Source organism: Lonchura striata, chromosome 13 (assembly GCF_046129695.1).
Source record: "Lonchura striata isolate bLonStr1 chromosome 13, bLonStr1.mat, whole genome shotgun sequence".
NCBI lineage: Eukaryota > Metazoa > Chordata > Aves > Passeriformes > Estrildidae > Lonchura > Lonchura striata.
Window position 1 is genome coordinate 16,435,267 of NC_134615.1, and position 26,553 is coordinate 16,461,819.

General features: G+C 55.2%; 2 protein-coding genes across 2 annotated transcripts in view; one reads left to right on the forward strand and one right to left on the reverse strand.

Annotated features, from left to right (window-relative positions):
• Positions 1-1,690, forward strand: part of ATP6V0D1 (ATPase H+ transporting V0 subunit d1) — a 34,586-nt gene extending 32,896 nt beyond the window's left edge. Inside the window, exon 8 of the mRNA XM_021541123.3 lies at positions 338-1,690. Within this exon, the coding sequence (XP_021396798.1) occupies positions 338-499 (162 nt within the window). The 3' untranslated portion in view covers positions 500-1,690. The remainder of the gene's footprint in view (positions 1-337) is intronic.
• Positions 1,691-2,193: 503 nt separating this feature from the next.
• HSD11B2 (hydroxysteroid 11-beta dehydrogenase 2) lies at positions 2,194-19,233 on the reverse strand. Its single transcript, XM_021541024.2, has 5 exons — positions 18,939-19,233; positions 4,752-4,964; positions 4,306-4,491; positions 3,540-3,677; positions 2,194-3,061 (listed from the first exon to the last, which is right to left on the reverse strand). The coding sequence occupies exons 1-5, from the start codon at positions 19,231-19,233 to the stop codon at positions 2,700-2,702; spliced, it is 1,194 nt and encodes a 397-aa protein (XP_021396699.1). The 3' UTR covers positions 2,194-2,699.
• Positions 19,234-26,553: the final 7,320 nt, after the last annotated feature.

The window sequence follows — 26,553 nt, forward strand, 5'->3', positions numbered from 1 at the left end:
TAGCAGTGTGAGGAGACATGTTTGGGGTTGTTAATGGATATTTGGTCCATCAATAGCAAAACCAGAGTGCTGGTTTTCCATTTACATGGAAAATAAGGACTTTTATAGTGCCTGAGTTATAAATATATCCCCCTTCAAATGTCAGTCTGTCCTGAGCCATGTGCTATAGGTTGGATCTGTCCCGAGGACCTAGAGAGTTGCAGAGCAGGATACCTGTGCAGAGCCTTCCAGCCTGCAGAGAAATCATGGCTCCTTCCAGGCAGCTCCATGCTTGCCTTGACCAGCTCCTCCTATCTGAGGTGAACAAATGACATGTCCTCCTCTGGGCTTTCCCCAGGTAAAGCTGAACAAGTTGGCCTTCCTCAACCAATTCCACTTTGGAGTCTTCTATGCCTTTGTGAAGCTGAAGGAGCAGGAGTGCCGCAACATTGTGTGGATTGCAGAGTGCATCGCCCAGCGACACAGGACCAAGATCGACAACTACATTCCCATCTTCTAACTCTGCTCCTGTCCAACCCTCCCACCCCTGGAGTCCGGAGGGACCCCTAACTCCCTCAGTTGTCCCTTGCCCAGACTCCAGGGATGTCCCATCTGTGGAACTGGATCAAATGAGGAAACTGTACAGTTGCTAGTTAAATTATTCAAAAGCTGGAGTTGTGTGTGCCGTGAGACGTCCGGAGGGACCAGTGGTCCAGGCTTAGCCCTGTGCAGCAGGAGGGCCTCCTGTTGTGTATGCAGTAGTCACAGTGTTCCTGTACTAATTGCTGTGTGTGCTTATGCTCTTAGAGCTGTGGGGGGCTGCCTCTGAGGGAGTCCCACTGCTGCAGAGGAATGGGTCACGTCTGCCATGGCTGAGGGGCCTCTGTCAGTGCTCTGCACGTCTCCTACTCAGTGTTGTTCCTGTGAGATGTAGTTAGAATGTGGTTTGTAGTGTAGCCCATGCTGCTGTGCAATCCCTGCGTCCCCTTGTAGTGAACCCTGACCTGGGAGAGACCAAGCAACTCTGGCCAGGACTGGAATGGAGCCTGTGGGAATGCGAGGGCAGAGCCAGAGTGCTTGTGAGCACAGTCCTCCCACTCTGGCAGTGTTTGCACTCATGCAGCCTCTCTGTGTCTGCAGAAGGAGCTCTCATCAGTCTCCCTGCTGCCCAGGACAGGGCTCCATAAGCTGGCTGAGCCCCTTCCTCAGAGCTATGGAGACTCATAGCTTGCAGTTTACTGACACAGCCGTGCAAGAGCTGGGGTTCGTCTGGGCTCTGCAGATGGTGGTGGACCCCTGCACCCCTCCAGGGTAAACATCCAGGCTTCTTCCCTGCAGAGGGTGGATTGGCACTACCATGGAGCTGTATGGCACAGCTGGCTAGGGGACAGAGCAGCCTTAGTCACCTTGGTGGGGGCAGGGATGTCCCAGGCCCTGCCTATCTGTAGTCTAGGGTGGGAGCCAAGCCCTGGGCGTAGTGTGGCAGCCCTGCTCTTTGCTGCTCTGTCCTGGCTAGCTTCTTCTTGCACTTGAGTTCCGGGAGATGTGCAATGGCAGCAGACAAGCCTTGCTGGAGGGAAACACACTGGATGCTGCTAAGAGGAAGGATCAATGGAGAGTGGCTCTGTCCCAGCTTGTGCTCTGGTCGCCTCTGTAGTTTGTTTTCCTGTGATCCCCTCCTCTTTACACCAATAAATATCTGCCTACTGCACTGTGCTCTCCTGCTTACTTGGGCACCTGTTCCTGCAGCTCCAGGTGGAGCCTCCATCAGTCACAGGGAATCTGGTAGTTGTGGTAGTGGAGCCTGGTGTGGTTCCTGAGCTGGCTGCTGAGCTAAGGAGTGCAGCCTTATGGGAGTGATCCATGTTCCTGTAAGATTTTGGAGCTGAATGGTTTGTTCCTGGTGCATGGGGCTGTCCACATGGGGCACTGTCACCGCTGCCATCCTTACCCCAGCAGGGCCATAGAGTCAGAGCAAAGCAAAAGAAAGCTTTTGGCATAGGGCTAGAGAGGATCAGGGGGCAGGCACAAATCCCTCCTGGCAGGCTGACCGCTTTTCTGGGAGTACCTGTGGCACCTGCTGCTGCATACGAGGCTCCTGCCACAGTGCTCGGCACGGTGCCAGCCATGACCCAGCATAGCTCTGCTCACAGGCCAGGTATCCCTGAGCAGCATTGCAGCACTGCACTGTGGAAGGAGACAGCCAGAACCTGCTGGAATATCAAGAATGGATTTATTTAAAAAGTGACAATCACATAGTTCATCTCATGAAGAGCTCTGCAGCACTGGCAGCCTGGTCTTGGCCCCTGCACTCGTCAGGAGCATGTGGAGTGTGTAATGAGTGGCAGGGAGGCAGCGGCCACAGGGTCCCAGCCCTGACCCAGCCAAGAGGGGATGGAGACAAACAGCTCTGAGAGCAGTAAGGAAGGTGGTAGCTGAGGAGGTACATCCCGGCCTGTAGTGCAGAGCTGCAGAGTCAGGCAGGGATGGGCCTCTTGGAGGGTACATGGTTAGAAAAAATACAAAACCAATGTCTCTAGAAAATGTTGATTCTTGCACAATAGAAAATAGATCTACCTGATTTTGGAAAGAAATTTGGTTTTTAACGTCTAGTGCTGATTGTTCCCCCACGGTGCAGGAGGGCAGTGCCTTTGGCTTTGCACGCGCTCAGGGGCCGGTGTGCCTGGAAAGCCCAGGAGAAGGGCCTGTGCAGGCTGAGGTCAGGCCTTCTTCACATCGTTGTGGTGCTCTCGCCGCAGGGCTCGGGGCAGCTTGGGGTTGATGAAGAATCCTTTCAAAAACAAGTCTCGGACAAAATAGGGCAGGTAGCGGTGTATGAAATACATGATCCCAAGGCCCTGCCCTGGGTAGTAGCGCACGGCTGGGTTGGCAGCCAGAAGCCCCTCTGTGATGCTGTTCACCACCGCGCTGAGGTCCTCCACCGCCACCTTCATGAACTGGATGAACTGCTGGTTGATCTCCTCCACATACTCCTTGCCGTAGGCCTGCAGCAGCTCCTGGGGTAGACTGGCCAACAGCTGTTGCTTCTGCAGGTTCCAGAAGGCAGGGTCGCATGTCGTCCCTGCAAGAAAACAGTCCCTGTGAGCTGTGTGGGCCCCCCGCTCCAGCCCCCCTACCATGGGTGCCAGCAGCCCCAGTCACCTTCCAGCCTCACAGGAAGGTCCAGCTGAGACCCTGGTAAAGATTGCCGTGAGTGAAGTACAGTACTGGCACCATCATGGTTCTTGGTAGCCTGAGACTGGACCAAGGGTCTTGGATCCTGACTGCAGTGGGGATGCTGTTATCATAAACGTGACTGAGCTGCTTTGACCAGTTCTAGTGGTATGGGATCTGCTGGCAGGACTTGATCGTGATGCTGTTTCCAATCCATCAAAGCCCAGTGGCCACAGGGTAGCCGCTGTCCCAGTATGTCTGGTGATGCTCAGAAGCTGCATGCTTGCACCACCAACTGCGCATCCCATTGATTCATCTTCTGCCTCCCTGGGATACCTGTCCTTTGCCCACAGGCACAGACAGGGAGCAGGCACTGACCCTCTTACCTGTTTTGTAGTAGCCGGGCAGGATGAGGCTGACTTTGATGCCCCAGGGCTGGAGCTCGCTGCGGAAGGTGTCCATGACCAGGCTGAGGGCTGCCTTCGAGGCCCCGTAGGCTGCCAGGCAGGGGAAGGGCATGTCACCTGGCATGAGTGAAAGAATGAGTGAGCCAGTGCTCCAGCAGGGACAGAGGAGAATGGGGGGAAAAGGCAGGGCTTGTGTAGGGCTGTGTTCCTGGCCCCTGCTCAAGGAAATGGCTTGGTGTTTGTTTTTCTGAGAAAACAACTGAAATCAGCTTCAAATCAATGTTTTGATGGGGGGAAAAAAAGTGGTGAGGGAGGAGAAAATTGATTTTCCTTCTTGTCCAGCTAAAGCTTGGGATTTTGCTCCTTGTCCAGCTAAAGCTTGGGATTGTCATCCCCAGTGGAGGATTAGTGTTTTTTAATGGGCAAAAAAAAGGGCAAGGGGAGAGGAAGTTGGTTTTTCCACCCTGGCCAGGGCTATAATGCCCAATGGAGGCACATGGCAGCTGGGCTTGGGTTGTCCATGCTGCCTGTGACCAGGCTGACTGTCAGCCTCCATGTCTCCTCACATCTTGGTGTCTGCTGTGGGGTTTAGCAGTGCTGCCAGCTCATTCTAGAGTTCCTGGTGCCAGTTGGCTCAGAAAGTTGGAGTACCTGTGGGTTGGGAGCTGGATCATACCATGGGGCTGCTCAAGCCATGCCTGGGCTGAGGGTGCCAGGGGTGCCACGCTGGAGGGAAGCTGCTCACCTGCAGGGCTGCTCACGGTGACAATGCGGCCGCCGGCAGAGCGGAGCAGGGGCAGCAGCCCCTTGGTGAGCTCCAGGGAGCCAAAGAAGTTCACCTCCATGCAGGTGCGGAACTTGCCCAGCGGCGAGAGCTCAGCATCAGCGATGGTGTCATTGAACCCGGCGTTGTTCACCAGGCCCCAGAGTCCTGTGGGGATGGGATGCTTGAAGAGGTGACCTGAATGGGGAAGCCCCACCCTGGGATTCCCAGCTGCTCCCCAGGCTGACTGGGGTCCTGCAAGGGAATTGGGTGCCCCAGGACAAGAAGAGAGCCTGTCAAAGGCTGTTGGCACAGGTGCCTACAGGGAGACAGCCCCCTGAGGAGACACATTTAGGGTTGCCACTGCCATGCTGGCTGCAGGCTGAGATCCCAGGGAGTTCTGTGGGGTTGCCAAAGGCAGCTCCTACCTGTGCTGTTGGTGTGGGCCTGGATATGCTGCAGGACACGCTGGATGTCCTCAGTCTTGGTCAGGTCCATCTGCAGCAGCGTCAGCCTTGTCGAGCAGCTCTGGCGCAGCTCCTGGGCACCGGGACTCTGCAGGTCCAGCACGCTGGCAAACACCCGAAAGCCCATAATGTCCAAGTGCCGGGCTGTTGCTTGCCCAAAGCCCGAGTCACATCCTGAAAGAGACGGGAACAGCCTTGCAGTGGACAGTGACAGCCACTGTCTCCAGCTCCCAAAGATCCCTTAGCTCTGCCTGTCACCAGGAACCAACCCCGGGAACCAAACATCCACCCCAGCATCAGTTTCCCTTGCCCGAGAACCACCTCGGCTCTGCACCCCGCTGTAGCTCCTGACTCATCAGGATGTGACCTTGCCCTGGGGCATTAGCAGGTCCCAGAGCTGCTGTTTTCTCTCTCTTGCTGGAGGAAGAAAACAGTCTTTATCTGCAACCCCATCGCTCTGAGCACCTCCCTGATTTAAGGTGCAGGTAAACCTGCAGGCACCAATAAGAAGCTGAACAGCTCAGAGCCCTGCAGCAATGTGAGTTCATCAACCCTCAAAATAGCCTCTAAAAGCTCCATCAAGCACCATTCATAGCTGGCAATAAGGCTCAGTGGGAGACTTTTGCCGAATGCTTTTTGTCTCCCAGAAAGTGGTCAAGAGGCATAAGACCTCTTCACCTGGCTGGGGCATAAGGGGATTAAAAAGGGTGAGGGAAAAAAAGGATTCTGGTCTACTCTGCTACCCTGCATCCTTCAAGGGAGCATCCAAATGGGCTGAACCACTCAGGAGAGTACTGGTGCTCCATGTCCGGTCCCAGCCTCATTTCCTCCGTCTCTGCTCAAACAGGGGCACCACAGGTGACACTGTCACCTGCAAAGCTGCCATTGGGGTGTCTGGGGGACAGCCCAGGCGGGAGCTGGCTGTTGCAGAGCGGTCACAAGGCCAGTGGCCAGGGTGGAGCGGCCAGGATGCAAACAAACAGCAGCAGCAGCAAGGTACAGGCTGTTCCCGGGGCCGATGGCAGCACTGATAGCTCGGGGAGTCTGTGCCACAACTGCTGCCCAGTCACATTAACCATTAACAGGGGAGCGCTGCAGGGGCAGCCCCATGGCCCTGTACGCTCCTGCCCCGCACCTTTGGGTGCTTGTGAGGACATCCCTGAAAACGGACCCTGTGTGGCACCCGGAGCCACCCCAGGGTGGACACAACAGTGGTCCTGGGGACTGTTAGCTCACAAGATTCAGCACCCCTCCACTGGCCTTTGTGGGGGGAGGGGGTGGGCACAGGGACTGGCTGCCTCACTCTTCCATGCCCCCAGGCTGGGATACAGCTCTTGGGGTGCCAGCTAAGCATTGGTTCAACATCTCTGTCCCAGTCCCCAGCTCAGGTTTCTCTATTGCTATGTCAGAAACATGTAATTAAACCTCTGGCCAGAGGCCAGAGTGATAACACAGCCCAGAGGTGCTCAGTTAGCAGGAAGGGGCTGCAGGGGACCTCCCTTTCCCACACAACACCCAACACTCATGGATGTGTGCCAGGTTGGCTCAGCATCACCCTGGCATTGCCCCAGCATCGCCCCCAGAGCCCTGGTCTGCAGGGCACGCTGAAGGTGCTGCCAGCACAGCACATCCATCTCTCCCCTCCCTAGGAGCAGTGCATGCTGCCAGCAGACAAACAGATAAGGTGCATTTCACCTTTCTGAGCACTGCGGGAGAAAACTGCAATAAAGATAAGGTTTAAAAATAAAAGTGCTTGTGGCCACAGCCTCACCATGACTCAGCTGACAGGAGGGTTACCTGCACTGATCCCATGCAGCTGGCAAGAAAAGCTTCCACTCCAAACATGAAGCTTCCTATCACCACGTAACAAAACCCCGGGAAACATCCCAAAAAACAGAGCCAGGTTTGCTGGCTTCTTATGGCAAGTCTGGCAAGGAGGGAGCAAACACAGCCACATGCTGTCCAAGTCAGGCAGGATTTGTTTTGCCTTAGAGGAGCAGGGCAGTCAGAGGGTTTGTTTCGGAAGTTCTAATTTATTCACACACATACCAAAAAAAAAAACTCCTGGGAGGCTGGCGGGAGGCCCAAGGCCAGGAGGGTGAGGATGCTCTGGTGTTATTTAAGGTCTCCGTTGCTACTCAGCTTCCCATCCGCTGTGCTCAGGCATGGCCAAGAGTGCAGGGAGGGACAATGAACCCCCTGGGCCCATAACACGTGGCCCCAAAGCATGGCAGCTTTCCCAGGGCCATGTTCACTCCCCATGGCCACCAGCACATGAGCTGCTGGCCACGCTGGAGCTGGCACAGGAGCCACTGCCGCTGGCCCGGCCCCGCCGGGAGCGCTGGAGCCGTCCAGTCTGTGCAGCCCCAGCAAGGCTGGCGCTGGGCTCGCTGCCCTCCCAGGATGCTGCATCACGAGGAGATGCCGGCGCCAGTTCCCCCCGCCCCAACTCCCAGCTTGCCAACTGGTTTCACAGTCGTGCTGGAGGGAGGGACGTGGTCAGATGAAGCACAGGAGCCCAGCATTGGGAGCGCAGCAGAGGAGAGCAGGTACCTTGAAGCCCCTGTATCACATCCCCATGGACCCTGGGCCAGCAGACAGAGGCTTTTTCTGCAGCAGGAGAAGAGCAAAACCTGAGTCCAGGTTGCAAAATCCAGGAGCCCTCCACAGGCTCAGCAAGCCGGAACAAACTCTTGCACCAGGGGCCAGACGGACGTTTTCCAGAGCAGCGGGTCAGCAGCAATTCCTGAGGACTTTGCAGAAGCTCCAGCCACTTCAGCAGCTCCCCAAAGAGTGAGAGACGCAAGCCTCCACTAGAATTTTGGCATGACAAGCCCCAATTTTACTTATCTTGAGCAAGCAAAAAGGTTTGGCCTCCAGCATCATCATAAGGGATGCCCTCCTGCCCACTTTGGGGGGGGCAAAGAGGACTGACCACAGCATCTTGCATCCATTGTCCAGAGCTGCTCCTCGCTGGTGACAGCGGAGCCACTGCCGGGGCTGAGCTGTGCCAGCTGGGCAGCTCCCAGCCAGCCTGCACCGCTCGTGCTTCCTCGCTGCCAGGAGCCGGCTGAAGCTGCAGCCCCAGTTTGGTGTGGACACATTTCTTTCAGGTGAGTCAGGCATGGCACGCTCTGACATTTTGCTGTCTCAGGTATTCACCCTGCTCTCCTGCACCAGCACCAAGGCCACCACACACAGACATGCTCAAAATTAGTGCTACGGTTTTTTGATTGGAGCAGAGAGGGTCAATAACACGGCTGTGACCCGGGAGCTGCTGAACCACAACCACGTGCCTGCCCCTGCCCCCACTGCTGGCACGGTACATGATGGAGGGCTGGCGGCACAGGTCTGCGGTGCTCACCCCAACACAACCTAGGAGTGACTTCCCTTCCCAAGCCGCGAGCTGAGAGTCCCCATCCGTGAGCCATGAGCTGTGCAGTCTCATTCCGGAGCTGTGGAACTGCAAGCTGTGCATCTTAAGCCCTGAGCTACAAGGCAGACTTATTCATCCCCAAGCCATGAGCTGTGTACATCCTCATCCTCAGGCTGTGAGCTGTGAATCATCCCTGAGCCATAAACTGAGCACCCTTGTCCCTGAACCACAAGCTGTGCATCCTTATGACCTCTGCATCCTTACCCCTGAACTATGTGCAACAGGTGAGGACCAACAAAAACCTAAGCAGTGAGAAGCACAGCTTAGCTAAAGAATTCTCATGTGCCTACAAAACTGCCCAGAGCCTGGTGGGTACAGTGGCAGCTCCCTGGATCTCGGCCCTCCACAGCCACCCCAGCTGAGGATCCTGTTGTGGAAGCTGAAGAGGGGTTGTCCCAGGGCTGAGTACCCTTGTGACAGACCCTCTCCCCCATGGTCACCCTAGCAGTGTGGTCAGTCAGCAGCCCTCCTGCTGGCAGCGAGGCAGCTGGAGACACCCCTTGAGGATGCTCCATCTTCCACTGACTGGGAGCTTGCCGGCTGAGTTGGGCACTCAGAAGGGAATTACCCCCTCCACCCCCATCAGCTCTGCAGGCTGGGTTCCTCCTGCTGTTCTCCAAATCTCAGGACACCAATCCCACCTCCCCAAAGAGCTTTAGGGCTGTGTCCCACTACCCTGTTCAAGAGGCCTCACTAAGGTGGAGCTGTCACCAGGCTCAAGGACACCATCAACAGCGGGGAGCTGGGGCACCAAGGCCAAATGGATTAACATGCTGAGCCACTTGTTTCCATAGGTTCAGGCTCAAACTCTGCCTGGGATGCCAAGCTAAAAGTGACCTGGCTCTGACAGGATTGACTGCCGTCGTGTATCCAGCTTCTCTGGGCATGGTATGGGATTTAGCCAGGCAGCACTGAGGGAGGCTCAGCTGGGTGCCTGAGCAGGCACTGATCCCAACTCAGCTGTTCATTTCAACTCCATCCTGGGAGCGTGGGCATCTCATGGGCGCGGAAGCACAGGACAAGGTGGCACCAGCTGGAGATGGTGCCATCAGAGGGGACAGCAGTCCCCCAGAGGAACTCAAGGAGGGGGTCCTTGCACAGTGCAGGTCCAGGCAGGATAAAATGCCCAGCAAAATCCTGTGTGGGCAGGGCAAGGCCCAGTGGCCAACACCTTCCGGATGCTGCACACATTTGGAGCAAGGAGTGATAAAGGGGTGATGTCAGCCCTGGACAAGAGGGAACAAATTCTTGCCAGGGCACCAGAGAGGGAGGGGAAGGCAGGAGCACCTGTCCCCACAGCAGCTGGGCTACCACAGCCAGCCCTGACCTCCCCAGCCAGGCATTAGCCACCATCTGCCAAGGTACTTCTGTGGGAGTGGGGCTGGGAAGGAGCATCCACAGCCCCCAACCCATCCAGTCATCACTGTCCACAGGAAGCACCACCCCAGCCACTGGCTTGCATGGCATTCCATGTTCCCATTCCCCATGGGAGCAGCCCTCATGCTCAAGCACAGGCAGACAGGGCTGGGGTGGCAGCAGGCCTAGTGATGCTACTGTTGGTCCTCAGCACTGGGGTTCAGGAAGCCACAAGGCTAATTAAATTAAATTAAATTAAAGCCGGAAGATACCTTTAGGGATGACCCAAATTCTATCCCCAAATCCCTAGTGAGTGGATAATGCAGGAGCTCCCGACCCAGCCTGGGTGTGCATCCCTGCAAAGCCTCAGCCACCTTCCTGAGCAGGACCTGAGCCAAGGGGGGCACACACTACCCCTGCTCCCCCCTGCATGATATAACACGGGTAGCTGGAGGGAGATTGCTGATGGCTCCCACAGCCCAGGATAGCCACATCCCTCCAACAGGTCCTATGGGTCAGAGCAAACTCCTTATGGGGCAGACAAGCCCTCAGCCCTACAAGGAGACTCATGACAGAAGGCAGAGCTAGGAATGCTCATGGCAGGGGGTACATGGGTGACCTGCCCCTCCCTGTGCCGGGGACAATAGCCAGATGGTAGGAATTACAATGGATTAGCCAAATGTTCCTGGGGCCTCACAGTCATCACCTCCACCCGGGAAGTTATCTCCCACTTAACAAAGAGAAGGGGGGAAATCTGATTTTCTGCCTAGACGACCAACACAACCAGATAGAGATGACAAGGAGGCCCCAGGCCAGCGTGAATGTAACCACAGTTTCTGGATTAAAGACCATTTCTCAGGAGTTTTACTGGTGCATCAGTATTGGGGACTGATAGCACAAGAGCAGCTGGGCAATAAAAAAAGTGTCAGAGGCCACAGCCCTCCCCATCACTGTCACTAAAAGCCAACCAGGTGTTTTATCCCCCACCAAAGCTGTGAGCAGCAGATGCTGCTTGCCACCAGTGGGGCTAATGAACGCAGGAGCTTGTTAGTGCCCGGGACAGCAGGACAGGAATGAGCCCAGCCGCCCCCTGCAATGCAAGGCCAGTGCCTGGTGGGATGCTCAAAGAGGCTGGGACCCAGGAATTCACCCAGCCCTGGCATGGCAGTGATGCTGCTGCAGTGAGCAGTGACCCTGGGCTCACAAGCTGACGGGGGGTGGGGGGAGGAAGTGCCACCTCCAGCATCGCTGCAACACTTCGCAGAAAGAGAGCACAGGAACTTCCTAGAAGCAGCCGCTCACCGCACACCAGGGCTGGATGGCATCTTCCGGCACCTGCTGTCTCCACCGAGGGGAGATCCTCTCCCCAAAAGGAGCAGTGAGACTCTCACAGTCAAGAATTTGATCTTCCAGGAGGCAGGGATACACGAGAGAAGACAGCAGCACAGACATCGCCTGGCACAGGCCGTACATGAGAGCTAATCTGGGATGAATGGCTGTCCCTTGGAGAAGAGGAAGTTGTGAAGAGCTATGGTGATAGCTGGGTTAATAATAAACTTCAAAGGGAACATGGTGAACTGGGAACATGGAGCTGACAAGCCTCAAAAGCCATCCATCAGGAAGAGCTGTCACTGGGAAGGACACCCATGGCCCAGAGACACAACTCGACCAGATCACTCAAGATCAGGTGTCAGTCAAGATCCGTGCCAGTGGCAAGCTGGCACTGGTAGCATCCACCTGGGCTCTTGGAGAGGGAGAGGCTGGGTAGGAAACAGGCTGAGAAGCCAGAAAGCTCCACTGGCTAGGTCTGGAATGTCTGAAGATGCTCCTGGGGAATAAGGTGGTGGCAATAAAGCCATGGCAGGGGCACATGCTGGTGGGCACCTCTAGTCTGCAAAAGGGCTCTCCAGGGACTCCCAGCAGGCTGGAGAGCCACCAGCCGAGCCCCATATCCATCCCTCCTGTGTGCTAACAAGCGAAGAGAGGTATCAGGTCATGCCTAAGGCCTGCTACAGGCAGAGCTAATCCATCCACAGGCAGCTGAAAGGAAGAACAGCTCTTCTACATGGACCACCATGAGCCATCACCACCCAGGGACATCTCAGGGAAGGTGTTTTTAAGCCAGGACAGCAAAGCACCACAGCCACGGCATGACTAGGAAGTCTATAACCATGTGGTGAGACAGGTCAACCATGGGAGAGCTTTGAAGTGCCACCCAGACAGCACTGTGGGCAAGTCATAAGTGATGCCAGCAGGGACAGTGCTGACCAAAGCAACAGGTCAGAGCAAGCCCAGGGGATCACCATGTTAAGCATCTCAGAATTTGTAGCACCCCAATAAGGCTACAGCAGTTTCAATGGAGCACTAGGGATAGTATTTAGGGGTATTTTGCTGATGAGATATTTCTTTGCTTGTAAGGTGCCATCTCATCACTCTCCTTGTCACAAGAGCAAACTCCCACCTCATGCCACAGTCCCAAGCATGCAGAAGTGGTGCAAGCCCTGCCCATTCCCTCATCATGATGGTCTCTACAGCTGCACCAAATATTTTCTTTTGCAGCTTCCAGATCCATGTGAAGCGGGGGACTTTTTTTTTAGAAACAGAGGAAAACACTTGAGCAAACACCAACTGAGCTTCTGCCAAGACAGCTTTTGAAATACACTGAGCTGTTTAGCTGTTTAAGCCCCCAGGCTCAGAGCTGTGCCCCATGATGACCCCAACCCACCTGCCCTTTCCATACACAGCTGAAGTTGTGCCCTCCTTACTCTTCACCTGCAGCTCTCACCAGCTCTTCAGAGTAAGAGTTTGAGTATCATAAGTCTACTTTGGTGCAATTTCCCCAAAATACATGAGGGTGGCCCTCCAGGCTGATGTGCTTGGACATAGTTGGGCTGACCCAGACAATGCCAGGGCAGCACCCACATGTGCCCTTCAGCTTAGGCAGAGGCCAGCACAACAGCTGAAAGAGGAGGACAGAATTCATCCTGGGATGGCTGCACACCCCAGGTTGGAGCTTATCCCCACCTGGTAACCAGGACCCTAGAGAGCACAAACACTGGTCACAGTGGGTTACTCATAGCAGGATAAGACCCTTATCACCCAGAGAAGCTGCAGCTGTCCCATCCCTGGAAGTGTTCAAGGCCAGGTGGGATATGGCTTGGAGCAACCTGGTCTGATAGAAAGTGTCCCTGCCCATGGCAGGGGGTTGGAACAAGATGGTCTTTAAAATCTTTTCTAACCCAAACTATTCAGAGCTTCTATGATTCTGAGAGGCCAGACTTTCAGAGCTGCCACAGAAGACGTCTGGGCAAGTACCTGAGCTTTCCAGCCCATCCCTTCTCTCTGTTCCCAGCCTGCCTGGGAGTCACTCGCCATCTGGCTCCACAGGGTCAACCACCCAACAAGAGGAAGCGCCGCCGCAAAGCCTGTAAAGCCAAAAACTGCTTTTCAAGATTACAGCCTTAGAGCCAGCAAATCCCAGGACAGCACCATGTGTGACAGGGAAGCCAGCTCCCGAGGGGGAAGCTGATAAAGCTCAGGGGCTGGCAGCTCTCCAGGGGAGAAGGAAGCAGAAGTGATATGTTGCACATACAAGCTGAGACAGAAGAATGGGAGATGGTGAATATACCGCAGCCACTGAGGGGAGCAGGGAAGGAGGTAACAGGCACATGCTGGAGAGGTTAAAAAGTCCTAAACTATACATGTAGCAATGCACTGACAGCATGAGGGCAGTTTTTCCACCTTATCATAGAAATTTTTTTTCCACCTTATCATAGAGCATTTTCCACCTTAATATAGAACAGTTAGTTTGGAAGGGACCTTATAGCATTATCCTTATAGGGTTATTCCAACACCCCTGCTGTGGGCAGGGATACCTTCCACTAACCCAGATGGCTCCAAGCCCGATCCTGGCCTTGGAGGCTCCACAGCAATACCTCATATCTGAGGAGAGACATCATAAAGTGAAGAGGTACAAAAGCCCTGCAGCCTTTCCTCCTCAGAAAAAAAAAAAAAAAAAAGCCCTTCCAGCTGGAGTTTTAGACCAGCAACTATGGGGAGAAGGCAAATATTTGATGGAAACACCTTGAAGAGCCCCCTCAGACAAAACCCTGGCTGGGCAAGTCCACCAACCCTGTGCTGTGCTCCCAGCAGTAAAAGCAGCAACTGGCTCTTCTGTAACCAGATCCTGGCTTGAGGGGAGCTAGACTCAACAGTGGGTAACCCAATCCCAGACCTCATTAAAAATGTGCTGCTCATTGGACTAGAGGGCAGCAACTGCCTACACTTCTTCCGAAAGCATCCGTTCCCATCTGACAATCTCATTTCGGCAGGGAAGTCTTTGCTTTGTTGCTCTCATGTCCCCGCATAACCCCGAGGTTAATCAAGCCAGCTTGGGTTTCTCTACCAACTCCAGTCTCCCACAGTATGAAACCTCAATGTGTTTTTCCTCCTAATTAGCTGTGCTCATCATTTTTGGTTAACGGTGCTAAAAACTCCCACCTCAACAGGTCTGTGTCATTAGTAGGCTTCAAAAGTGCTTATTTTATAGATAAGTGAGAAAAAGCCAAGCATATCTATCCACATGCCTGTGGTGAGCAGGGGTAGGTATCTATTTCTGAAGAAACCTTACGTGGGAAAGAAGAATCCTAAATCCATGGAGGGCTGCTGACAAAGCGGGGGGAGAGCTTCAGCCCTGCAGATAGAGGCAGAAAAAACAGCTTCCCTGCTCTGTTCCCAAAAGCCACTAGCAAACCCTGTAACTAGAGTTAAATGTTGCATTTTTTTTTTTACTTCATGGATACCAGGAATTGTGTGTACACCAGGGCTGGAATTTGGGTGTTTGATTTTGGTCCTGTCCCACCCCTCAGCTTGGAGGCAGCAGCTGCCTCTGCTGTTAATTTTTAATAGATTCTGGAAAAATCAGAGCAATTTCAAGGAATAAGCTGATTTTCAACTTTCAGTCATAGAATCACAGAATGGTTTGGTTTGGCAGGGACTGAAAGATCACCTAGTTCCAACCTCCTGCACTTAGGCTGGGGAAAAATCCCAGGTACCTCTGAGCTGGATCACTGGCTCCAGAAGCAAAATAAAAGTCACCTATGGAGAGCTGCAGCACCTTTGCACAAAGCATTTCTCATGGCAAGGCTGCTGGCAAGCTCAGCACCAAACACAGGCTGTGAGAGTGCTGTGCAGGTGCTCTGGCCACGCCGTGGTGCAGAGGTGCCCATGCCAGAGCCAGCCCTGAATCCTTGACCCCAGTATTTCTCAGTCACCTTGTTTAGCTGGAAAATAGATCTAAGACAACATCAAAGTCCAGATGGGAGCAACACTGCTTTTTTTACCACAGAAAGTGATTTACCTTCATGGCAGAAAGCAAGAGCCCCAACATCTGGATTGAATCACTCACTCCTGCTGCAGCCAGCAGATGCTTCAACATCTGTGGAGTCCATGGGAAACACTGAAGCACTGCAAGTTGCAAAGCCTCTGTTAACCTTGAGCATGATCTGAACCTCTGACCCATTTCAGATTGTTAATGGGGCATGCAATTGTAACAAGAAGGCTTCACCAGGAAAACCACACTTTCCCTGCAGCCAGGAAGAAGAGAGGAGGACAGGGCATGTTTGGGTCTGGGCAGCCTGACCAACAACCAGTTTTGCTCACAGAGATGCTTTGTTGGAAGACAGACCAATCTGCAGGTGCTCCTAGCTTCCTTCACAGGCTGCACCAAGAGCAAGGATACAAGAGACCCAGCCTGCTTCTCTCAGGCAGCCATCCTGATATTTGGGGTTTTTGGAGAGCTAATTCAGGTACCACCGTTATAGACAGAACAACAATTCAAAATTTTCAACTTTCCATCCAAGCTGAAGCATATGAACCAATATCTTGTAACACGACTCCTGTCCTTCCTTTGCTCTGCAGGCAGGCAGACTCTGTGGGCTGCTTTGCATTTGGTGCTTTTCAAGGCTCTGCAGTAAATTGGGCAATTGGCTACTGTCCAAAGAACCACCCCACAGTCACACATGGCAGACCTACACAGCAAGAGGCTTCTCCAGCTGCTCAGTGGAGCCCTGGGATGCACCTGGCCATCCCTCCACCACCTCCAGGCACCCAGTTGAGTTGGATGGTTTCAATAGACTCACTGAATTCCACAGGAACCAAAGGATGTTGTAGGTTCATGTCTAAACTGACTCAGTCAAAGCCCAACCTTGCACAAAGCACTGTCAGCCTGACTCTGGAGAGGCCAGAAAGAAATGGCAGCTCCTCACCTCCCTCCAAAACTGCTCTTGCAGCCCATCAGCCCTGCCCGTGCTCCAGAGGCCGGACTGCTTTTTGTATCAATTCTCAGTGGGAAGGAGTATGGGATATAATAATTGTCCTCTTTGTTCACACAGCTCTGAGGAGTCCAGTGGCCCTAAGAACACCCAGCAGTGCCATTTCACATTTGGGAAGGGGGATGCAGACACAAACCAGCTGTTTGATGTTCAGAGCAGGCAGTTCTCAGTGAGCCACTGCCACCACAGGCCCACAGGTGCCAGCCAGCAGCACCTGCACCTGGCAGTGCCCTGTCACACACTGTAGTGAGGGATACCAGGTACTGGCTGCCTTGCAGCTTCCCAGGGCTGGATCAGGCTCTGGTCAGGCAGCAACCCTGCTCACACTGCAGGTATGTTTGGGTCCTTGTTTTCCGAGTTTGGCCAAAGCCTCTGCCAGGTGTGGGCTCATCTTTAAGACAAGGGCAGGCTCAGGACAGCAGACCAAAGGAGGCATGGAGACAGCTGCTGTCTCCCTCCCAGCTCAGGCCAAGCAGCTGATCTCTGCTCCCCTCCTCATCCCCACCATCCTCCTGGGGCTGACCTCTCCCAGCCCCTGGCTGCACAGGAGGGCATTCTCCTCCTCCCTGAAAACAGATGTTACATCCCCTAGGAAGACAAGATTAACACTTTCCTTACCCTCTGCCCCCAGCCAGGCTGCATCCACCGGAGCCATGCTCCTGGAGAAGCAGGACCATCGGGATGCAGAACAAAAGCCCCAGACAAACACAGCACTGCACGGATTAGTGACCACTTACTTTGCTAGCCCAGGGGATGCCTCATGGGAAAGCACAGCATCCCTTGCTCCCCTTTAGCAGCAGGTGGCTGCCCATCCCTGCTCCAGCCAAACCCCAGTCCCACGTGCAACAGTCAAAAATGCAAACCTGCAACAGATGGGAAACGCCACAACTTTCCAGCCCCTGCTGCTACCACAGGGTCAGCAGCTTTGCTCTGCAGCAGCTCCACAGCTGCTCTGCTATTTTCCCGCTGAGCTGCACAGTTAGTTTTCCTTCAATCCCTCCCATAACTAAGTTTTATTTAGCCAGTGATGTCTGAATAGCACATGGGGCTGGAGCATCACATGCAGAGCTCAACTTAGGGTTGTTCCCAGGGAGAGTGGGCAGCTGGAAGAGCTGAAACTCGTCACCTGGGAGATAGAACAGCACTGCAGCCACCTTAACTTGCCCCAGAAGCATCACTGAACCTGCTGCAGGATTAAGACAGCAGCCAAGATATGTATACAAGGAAATGATGCCTAAAGATTTTCAGGCTGAAACCTGAAGAGCTCCACAGGGAGGGGACTTTGTGCCATTTCTCAGCTTATCTCCAAGGTCCAGCACAACACACAGCATCGCAGAAGTTCTGTCCCTGACATCACACACCTTCAAAGAGGCCCAACATTGCCAGCCATCCATGCCCATGCTGCTCTCTCTGCCAGGCTTTGCTTCCCATTGGCAAGAAGAGGAAGGTCAGGCTGCCTTTCTCCTCGAGCTGATCCTTCCCGGCTGCTCCCACAGGAGACACGAGCAGCTACTCAATACCTAGTTGCCTGGAATTAATTCATAAAAGAATCAGGCTATTTACTATACAAATACTCAAGTGAGGGATGCCATCCCCAGCAAAAAACAGCCCTCACATCTGCCCCTTGGCAGGCACTTGCCAGAGCAGCAGTACAGAAACACCAATCCCGCACTGTGGGCTGCACCTCAAACCTGTAAAACCACAAAATATTTACAGCCAAGAGCAAACACATCAGAGCTGCAGAGGTGCCACCTCAATGCACTGGGGCAAGAACACCTTGTTCCAGCCACTGACTCACTAATTATACAGGCAATGCCAGGGAGCCAGGGCTGCCAGAGCTGGTGTGCCACAGGGCACCTGTGAGTGTATGGCTGTCAGTCATCCTCCCCAGGTAGCCCTGCCCTGCTGCAGCTTCGACCTTCACTCAGTTGAATCATTCATTCATCCATTGCCTTGCTCCTCTGATCTTCCTCCTCCAGAGAGGATTCCCTGCACTTCCTACTGCTACCACAGAACCCTTTGAGCTGGAAGGGGGACCCAGGTCTTGCCTTAATTTTCTAGGAAAGAAGCAAACTGCCTTCTCCAGCTTCAGCACCTCCAAGCCCAGCCCAGACATCCCCACCAGAATGCAGGCTCTTGTCCTTGGGAGCACTGCCAAGGTCATGCCCAGAAATTTCCCTCCCCTCTTCATCCATGTGGAGCCAGCAGCACCTTCCAGGCACACCTGGAGCAAAAATCACCCCAGCTCCAGCACTTCCTCCTCATTGCTCCACTACTATTGCCTCACAGCAATGCACTGCTGAGCCTGGCTCTCATCCTTCAGTTCCACTGCCAGGAGGAAGGAGTGAGAAACCATGTATATATCAAGATATCCTAAAGAGCTTCAGCCAGCAAGCCAGAGCTGTGCAAAACGTGGGAGCATAGCACATTCTCTAAGGAGCTCAGGACCACAGAGGAGCTTTGGACCAGGCAGCCCAAAGAGGAGGCAGACAGCAGCTGGGCAGCATTTTCCAAGGATACCCACACAGTGGAGGACTTTGTTGCCAGCAGCTCCCTGGATGGAGCTCTGGATGAAGCAGTGATGCTCAGCACTAGGTGGCAAGCTCCGTTGAAGCCTCTAGAGATACTATGAGAACCTTTCCAAGAACAACTCCAGAGGGGAGGAAGGGAAGGGGAAAAGAGGAGAGGGAAGCCCTGGGGCCAGCCGACAGGGTCCCAAGCCGGCGCTCTGGCTCTGTCCCACCTAATCTCAGGGCTTCCAGAAGAAGCAGCTCTCGGCATCATGCTGCAACTAGCGGTCAACACTCGAGGGGCCATTGCAACTCCCTGCTTCGCGGGGCAGATACAGCCCGGCCGGTTCTGCTTGGACGTGGAAGAGGATGAGGGATGCGCTGGCAGCGGTGGTTGGTCCCCAGCGGGACCCCACAGACAGCAGCGTCCTGCTGCCTGCGGGACACCCCACTCCGCTCTCCGCCGAGCCCAGGCGGTGCCGTCGGGGCGTCGCTGCCGTGTCCCCGCACTCACCTGTGACAAGGACGGCTCTGCCCGCCACCGGCAGCAGCCCGCGGGGCGCCGCCCGCCACAGCAGCAGCCCGGCGGCGGCGGCGGCCAGGGCCAGCCCCAGGGGCAGCGGCAGCCAGGCGCGGCACAGGCTCTGCAGCGCGGCCAGCAGCGCCAGCGGCAGCACCAGCCCCCGGCCCAGCGGCGGCCCCAGCCCCCGGCCCGGCCCCGGCGCCCGCCGCGCCGCCCGCAGCGCCAGGCTGCCGGCCAGCGCCGCCCACAGCGCGCCGTGCGCCCAGCGCTCCAGCCCCGGCTCCATCCCGGTCCCGATCCCGGGCCCGGCACGGCCCCGCCGCTGCCGCTCGCCCGCCCCGCCGCGCCCGTTTATAGCCGCCCGGCGGGGGAGCGGGGCGGGGCGGGACCAGCCGCCGCCAATGGGAGACGGGCGGGACGGGAGCGCCGGGCACCGGGAGCGCCGGGCACCGGGAGAGGCACGGACACCAGCGGCCGGGCAGCGGGGAAGGCGGAGCACCTTGGTACCCGCAGCTCGGCACGGCTCAGCTCGGCTCGGTACTGCGCGGCGCGGCTCGGGACATCGCGCTGCCCGGGTAGGCACGGCTCGATCTCAGTTCGGCACGGTTTGGCTTGGCTCAGTCCTGCTCCGGATATTGTGCTGCCTAGGTATGTGCGTTCAGTGTTGATTAGTCTGGCATGGCTCAGCTCAGCTCAGCTCAGCTAGGGACATGATGCCACCCAAGTAGATTCAGTTCAGCACGGCTCAGGGCATTTTGCCAGCTCAGGAGACATGGCTAATCTTGGCTCAGCACAGCTTAGCTCAGCTCAGCCCTGCTCAGGACATTTTGCCACCTAAGTAGGCACAATTCAGCTTGGTCCAGCTTGGCACAGCTCAGCTCAGAACAGCTCAGGACACCATGCCACCTCAATATGCACAGCTTAGCTCAGCATGGACCAGGACATGATGATGCACCAGATATTCACAGTTCGGCTTGGCTTGGGCCGGCTGAGCTCAAGACATTGTGCCACCTCAGGAGGCACAATTCGGCTCAGCTTGGCATGGCTCAGTCTTGCCTGGGACATGATGCCACCCATTTAAGGCATAACTCAGCTTGGCACAGCTTGACTTGGCCCAGCTCAGCTCGGCTGAGCCCTGCTCAGTACATGGTGGCACCTCAGTAGGGATGATTCAGCTCAGCACAGCTCGGTTTGACGGAGCTCAGAACATTATGCCACTTAGATAGGTGCAATTCAGCTCAGCTCAGCTCGTTTCAGCACAGCTTAGGACACCCAGGTAGACAACTCAGTTTGGCCTGGCTTAGCCCAGCTTGGGATGTCATGCCATGCACAGGACGGCTCAGCTCATCTTGGCACAACTCAGGACAAGATACCACCTAGGCAGGCACAACTCAGCTTGACAAAGCTTGGCTTGGCACAGCACGTCTTGAGACATCATGCTACCTAAATAGGCACAGCTTAACTCAGCAGAGCTTGGCATGGCTCAGCATAACTCAGCTCAGCATGGCTTAGGACATCATACCACCTAGGTAGGCACAGTTCAGCTTGATTTGGCTCAGCTTGGCACAGCTCAGCTTGGCACAGCTCAGCTCATCTCATCTCAGCCCAGCATGGTTCAGCTTGGCTCGGTATGGCTTGGTTATGCGGCACCTACAGCACAGCTCGGCTCAGCTTGGTTCAGCTTGGTTCAGCACGTCGTGCCACCTAGGCAAGCACCGTTCAGCTCAGCATGGTTCAACTCAGCTCAGCTTGGTTTGGCTTGGGCTGGCACAGCCTGGCTTGGTGCCTGATCAGGCAGAGCTTCCTGGCAGGAGGTGGCATTGCATCCAGGGTGGCTTAGCAGGAGGGAGGCTGCCCAAGCCAGAACCCGTGCCACCAGCACCACTGGGACAGGGGGAGCACAGGGCATGGCCACTGCCAGGCCACCCCTCGGTCAGGTCTCCCTGCACAGCACGGTGCCCTCAGACCCTGCTGGGGGAGCACTGTAGGAGCAGTGGGCTGCCCAGGTCCTGCTGCCTTGGCCAGCCATGCTCAGTTCCTCAGTGCCCAGAGCAGGCAGCTGAGGTGTGAATCTCGCCCAGCTGCTCCCAGTCACTTGGAGCCAATAACTCCAGGGGGATCCCAAACCATTTCTCAGCACCCAGAGCAGGCAGTGCTCTGCCCCTCACCTACCTGGTGTTATTCTGGGGCTGCAGCAGGGTGAGCCATGCTGGGAGGTCAGGTCCTGGCTTGCCCCAGCGAAGCCTGGGGAAGCCCTGCCATGTGCAGTGCTGGGTGCCAGGTCCCTGCCACCTCCAGCAGCTGCTGGCAGGAGCTCCCTGCACCACCTGGCTGGGGGACAAAGTCCTCTCCTTCCCAGGTTAATTACACAGGGTAATTGCTGCCGCTGGGCTCGCTTTATTAAGCACCTGCTTTAATATTTCACCAAGTCTCTGTACTCGGTGATCCTTCGTGTGTCCCTGCCGTGGGCCTGACTCTGGGCACTCTCTGAGCTCCCGTGTGCCATCATCAACACCTCTCTCCCTCCCTGGTGGAGCCAGGCCCTGCCAGCTGTGCTGCCACCAGCACTGGCTGCCCCACCCGAGCCCTGCTGTGGTGGCAGCATGTGTCAGGCATGCCTGTGCCATCCTTGTTGGAAACAGCCTCCCTGGTACTGGCAGAAAACTACAATTCATCAGTGGGGATGGCAATGGCTGCAGAAGTACAGTGTCAAACAGGCTGGGGTGGTTTGGCTGGGGTGTGGTGGTGTCACCCAGCTGAGTTTGAAGTGCTCAAGGGAATGTTGGGAAGCCGGCAAGGTAGAGGAGGAGGAGGGATGCTCCCAACAGCATGGCCGCGGGCTCTCGCACAGGAATCTGCTTGCTTGAGGCACTGGGCTACTGAACCTGGTGAAAACAATAGAGATGGCCACAAAGCACAGCCTCAGGGAACTTGGGCTCTGAAGAGGACCCTATTAAACCTCACCACGAATCACTTCACCAGGGCTTGAAAAATCTTGTTGGAGAAAGGTTGTTTTCCATGAGAGGCCATGCGTCACTGTGCTGGCCAAGCTGGAAGTGCTGGAGCATGCAAGAGAGTGGGGTCAGGGATATGGTGCTTTGCAGGGACAGACAGAATGTAGAGTCTGTACCCATGCTGGTGTTTCACAGAGGGTAGATGTGGCCATTCCCAAATTGCAACATGAATTTCCACAACCCCTTTAGAGCTGGGTTGGATGTCCGTTTGTCCATCCATGCATCCATCCATCCGTCCATCCATGCATCCATCCATCCATCCATCCATCCATCCCTTCCAGATCTCCTCACACCTGCTCTTGGGATGCCCTTCTTGTGGGACACCTCAAGATGGGTTTGTAGATAGCTGTGGTGTTCTCTGTCACAGCAGTCAGGGCTTTCTGTGGGTTTTCTCACCACAGGTCCCATGCGGTGGGGCTGAACCAGCAGCACCATTTGCTGTCTCTGGCTGCTCCCCAGCTTTCCCCCAAAAGGTTGGTGTGCTCTCAGGGTGACTGGTGGCTCTTCCCTTGAAGACAGTGCGTGGCCTTGTTCCACTGCCCATTGCCCAACCCCGAGGGTGCCTCCCAGCCGCGCCATGCGGTTGGGAAATGCTGGTGATAGCCCCATTACCTTTTGACCTACTTGAGCTCTTCCGTACCCGTTCTGCTAATTACAGCTCACCTTTCACAGGGGAAGCAGGGCTGGTTCAACCACAGCCACCTCCCACACCTTTCCTGGGGCTGCTCAAGCAGGTCCCTGGGAGGGAGGACACACACACACCACATCTTCCTAGTGCTCCCCTTGCCCTAGGCTGTTCCTTCAGCTCCTGGAGCCTCCCATGACTAACAGGTTTTGAGATAATTGTTCCACTCCCTAATCTGATCTGCAGAAGATTCATGACATTGTTTTCAAAGTGCCATAAGCCATTTCCAGGGGCTCTAAGCCCATGAGGGTTGTGATTCATCCGCATGCTGCTGCCACAGGTACTTAATCTTCTCCAAAACAGCAAGTCCTTCTTCCAGGGCTATTATCTCCTCAGGAAACGCCACCCAGGCAAGTGTCTAACAGGCCACTTTTGCCTGTTCAGTGCTGATGGATATTTGTGCCAGCTTTTGCTTCCTCACAAATGCCATGAGGTACAGTCCTTCCCTGGGAGCAGCTGCTTCAGGAGAAGGGACCATGGGGCTGAAGCCTCCTCCGGTGTCACTTGAGGGCTGGGTACCCACCATGGACTGTCAAACCCACAGGAAAGGGGATGCTGCACTAAAGCACAGGGGGCTCCTTGTCCTCACACAATGTCCTCAAAGTGCCCTTGAATGGACAGGGCTTCATCCTTCACGGTGAAGATGTGAGACTGGAGCCCATTGGCATCTGGGCTGGAGACAGTTCAGGGGTGACAAAGGCTGTTGCACCACCTGGAATTAACTCTCATTTTGCCCCAAAGCATCTTGCAAAGGACAGTGATTAATTACTCCTGGCACCAAATATTTGTGTCCTACTACTGAACTTTGTGCAGTTGTCTTGGTTCTGGTTGAACTTTGCTGCTGTAGTGGGAACTCTGTTATTGTGGCATTCTTTTCTGGAGAGCACAAATCCACAGGTGACTGTGAGTCATCTAAGCCAGGTTCACCTCCAGGAAGCTTTTTCTGCACCCAATATCCCTGTGATATTTCCCAAACCTAAGGCATGGGAAACTGAATCTAAAAATGCCCAGCCTGGAGGCACTTCTGAAGGCACAGCCAACCTCAGCCACAGCCTCCATGGAGCCACCTTAACTCTTTGTTCTGGGATCTTCTTCCTTTTCTTCCCCAGCATTTTCCATTATTTGTTTCCAGCTTAATTGACAAAGGACTTTTTTTGATCTTTCCTTATATTTTGAAGCTGTAAATCACAGCTGACTATTGGTGCCCATGGTCTGGTGCATCTGATGGCATGTGATGGAATCAGCCTGAGACCCAGGCTTTGATCCTCCATCTGTAGGGGGTTTCCACACACCTCAGCTGGATGGTGGGCACAGCTCAAACCTTTCCCCAGCAGCTGGGCAGGACTTCCTTGCTCCTGGGGTGCTGTGGCTGGAGCAGCTCCTTTGTGGAGTACCAGGGCTTCTGCCCAGGATAGCCTTGCTGGCATCATGGAGCATCCATCCAAGTGCTGAGCCTGGGTCTGGCTCTTTCCAGACCCCCTTGTCTTCGGAACATTCCTGCCTCTGACTTGTTTTCTTTTCAGGTTGCACGTGATCCCCAGGTATTTACCAAACACAGCTCTGTTTCCAGACACATTCGTGGGTTTGGGAGTTTCATCTTCTGCCCTGGTGAGGACCTTGTCTCACTGTGCCTGCACAGCCTTTGGCAGCCAGGCTTTCTGCACCACGGGCTTTCTACATCATGGCTCCCCAAACCAGAGCTGATTTTGAGTTTCAGGGACCTTACTCCTTCAGTGTGGCTATGAATCACTCCAAAGTGATTCAATCTCCATGAATACTTAGCATTCTCCTGGGTCATATATGGTACCCATGCCAGGCTTGCTTTGCCAGCCCAACATCAACCTCCCATCTCCCATCTCTTCCATGCCCATCACAGAGTCTGTATTTCAATATTGGAGTGATGGGGACAGGGGAAATGTGTCTCCCCTTTGGTCAGGGGGAGACAGATGCCAGGGGAAGATGACTGGGCCATGCTCCAGGTGACATTCTGCTCCTCTGCTCCTAGGGAAGGTGGCAGTAGGTCACAGCAGCTGTGACCTGGTTCCCTGGTTCCCATTCCACACCTCCATCCTGCTGGGGAAGGTGGTTGCAGAATGGAGCATGTTGTCAGCCTGAAGTTGCATAAGAGAGTTAAGGCCAGGAAGTAGAGTAGGTGTCCTCCAGCTGAGGCAGGAGGAGGAATTTTGGGGGGGTAGATGATCACAATGCTTCTGGAAGGTGGCCAGGGTGCACCAGTATTGGCAAGAAGTGTTCGAGATGGCTCTGACTTGGGAAGAGAAGTTGTGCTGTCACTGATGGGAATCGTGCTTCCCACACAAGGTGGTGGGATTCTGTGGCAACCACGAGGCCAGAACCACAGGCAATCCCCCACCTTGAGCTTGGGGGTGGCAGTGGGGACATGCCCATGTAGCATGAAGCTGGAGCCAACCTCGGAGTGTGGCAGCAAACGGGATCTTGTGCTGGGACAGTCCCATGGAAAAGATGGAATGGAGAAGGCAGGGAACATCTATCACAGTAAGGCTGGGAGCTACACAAGAGCATAAATGCAACATAAAGTGGAGCCAGGCTCGTTCCTGCTGTCCCCTGCTCCTCCCCACTGCCTGGAACGGGGCCAGGGCAGGATGAGGGCCAGGGCCAAGCCGTGGAGACACAGCTGATCACAGGGGACAGGAGCCTGTCCCCGCCGGCCAGACAAACAGACGAACAGGCAGGACCAAGGACGCGGCTGTCACTCAACAGGAGACATGAGAGAGGCAGGCTGTGTCTGCGGGCAGGGGGAGCAGGGGGCAGCCCGGCCGGGTGCCAGGCAGGGGACAACAACAAAATGAAGTCCAGCGAGAGTCGCCGAGGAGCGGCGGGACACGGGGCGTCCTTTGGGGCCGGGACGGTCCTTGCGGGCGTTCTCTTGGTGCGCGTGGCCACCGTGCCCCCTCGTGGCAGCAGCACACAGCTCGTGGTCCCGGGCTGGCGTGGGCAGGGATGGAGATGGAGCAAGGAATGGAGGTGCTCGATGTGCCCTGGCAGGGTCACTTCATCCCACCTCGAGAAGTCCACTGTTGGTGCAGCACCCCAACCCCATCTCTGTTGATGCTGCCTGAGGCCACATGTGCTCCAGGTCCCCACCAAGCCTCTTCTGGCTGTCCCAAACCTCGCTCAGCTTGCAAAGGTGCCTCCAGCATCCTGCCACCCCCTCTCCTTCTCAGGGGTCACCTCTACTGGTCATAATTTTTGCAGAAAGCACTTGTGCTGTGGCCAAGCCAAGCACTTCAGGCGCCACTCAAGGGCAGCGTTTGTCTAGGGCCAGGCTGGGAATCCTAGAAATAACACCAAGGCTGAAAAAAAAAACCGTGGAAAAACCCAAACACATTCCCCTGCACCCTGCCTCAGTTTTCCCCAGCAAGCCCTCAGGAGTAACAATCCTGGGGCCGTCACATGTGCAATATCATTTTAGGTACCTGGAGTAGGTGCAGGGGGTCAAGAAGATGCTTTCTCAGCCCCTTCTCCTTCCTCCTGTGGCTCATTGTTGCCTATCATAACCTCTTTGTCCTGTCTTTGCAGCCCCAAGTCAAGCACCCAGAAGGCAGGAAAGCCAGACTGTATCTTGAAGCACTTGTGGGACGCTTGCAGCTCTCAGTGTGGCATCTTGCTGCTTTCAGAACCTCTCAGGAAGATCTCAGACACTGCAAGCTGGGGCAGGCTGGCATGTCCAGCCTCATGGGAGAGGGACAACCCTTTGTCAACCCTGGCAGAGATAGCCAGGAGGAAAAAGCTGCCCTGCCGGGTGGAGTTTTTCTTCATTCCTTGAAAGCCACAGACCTGCTGTGCGGGATTCAGGGCCGGAGCCAGCGCCAGGGCAGCGCCGAGGTGGAGCTGTCGTGATGGATGACATGACACCATTCCCAAATGC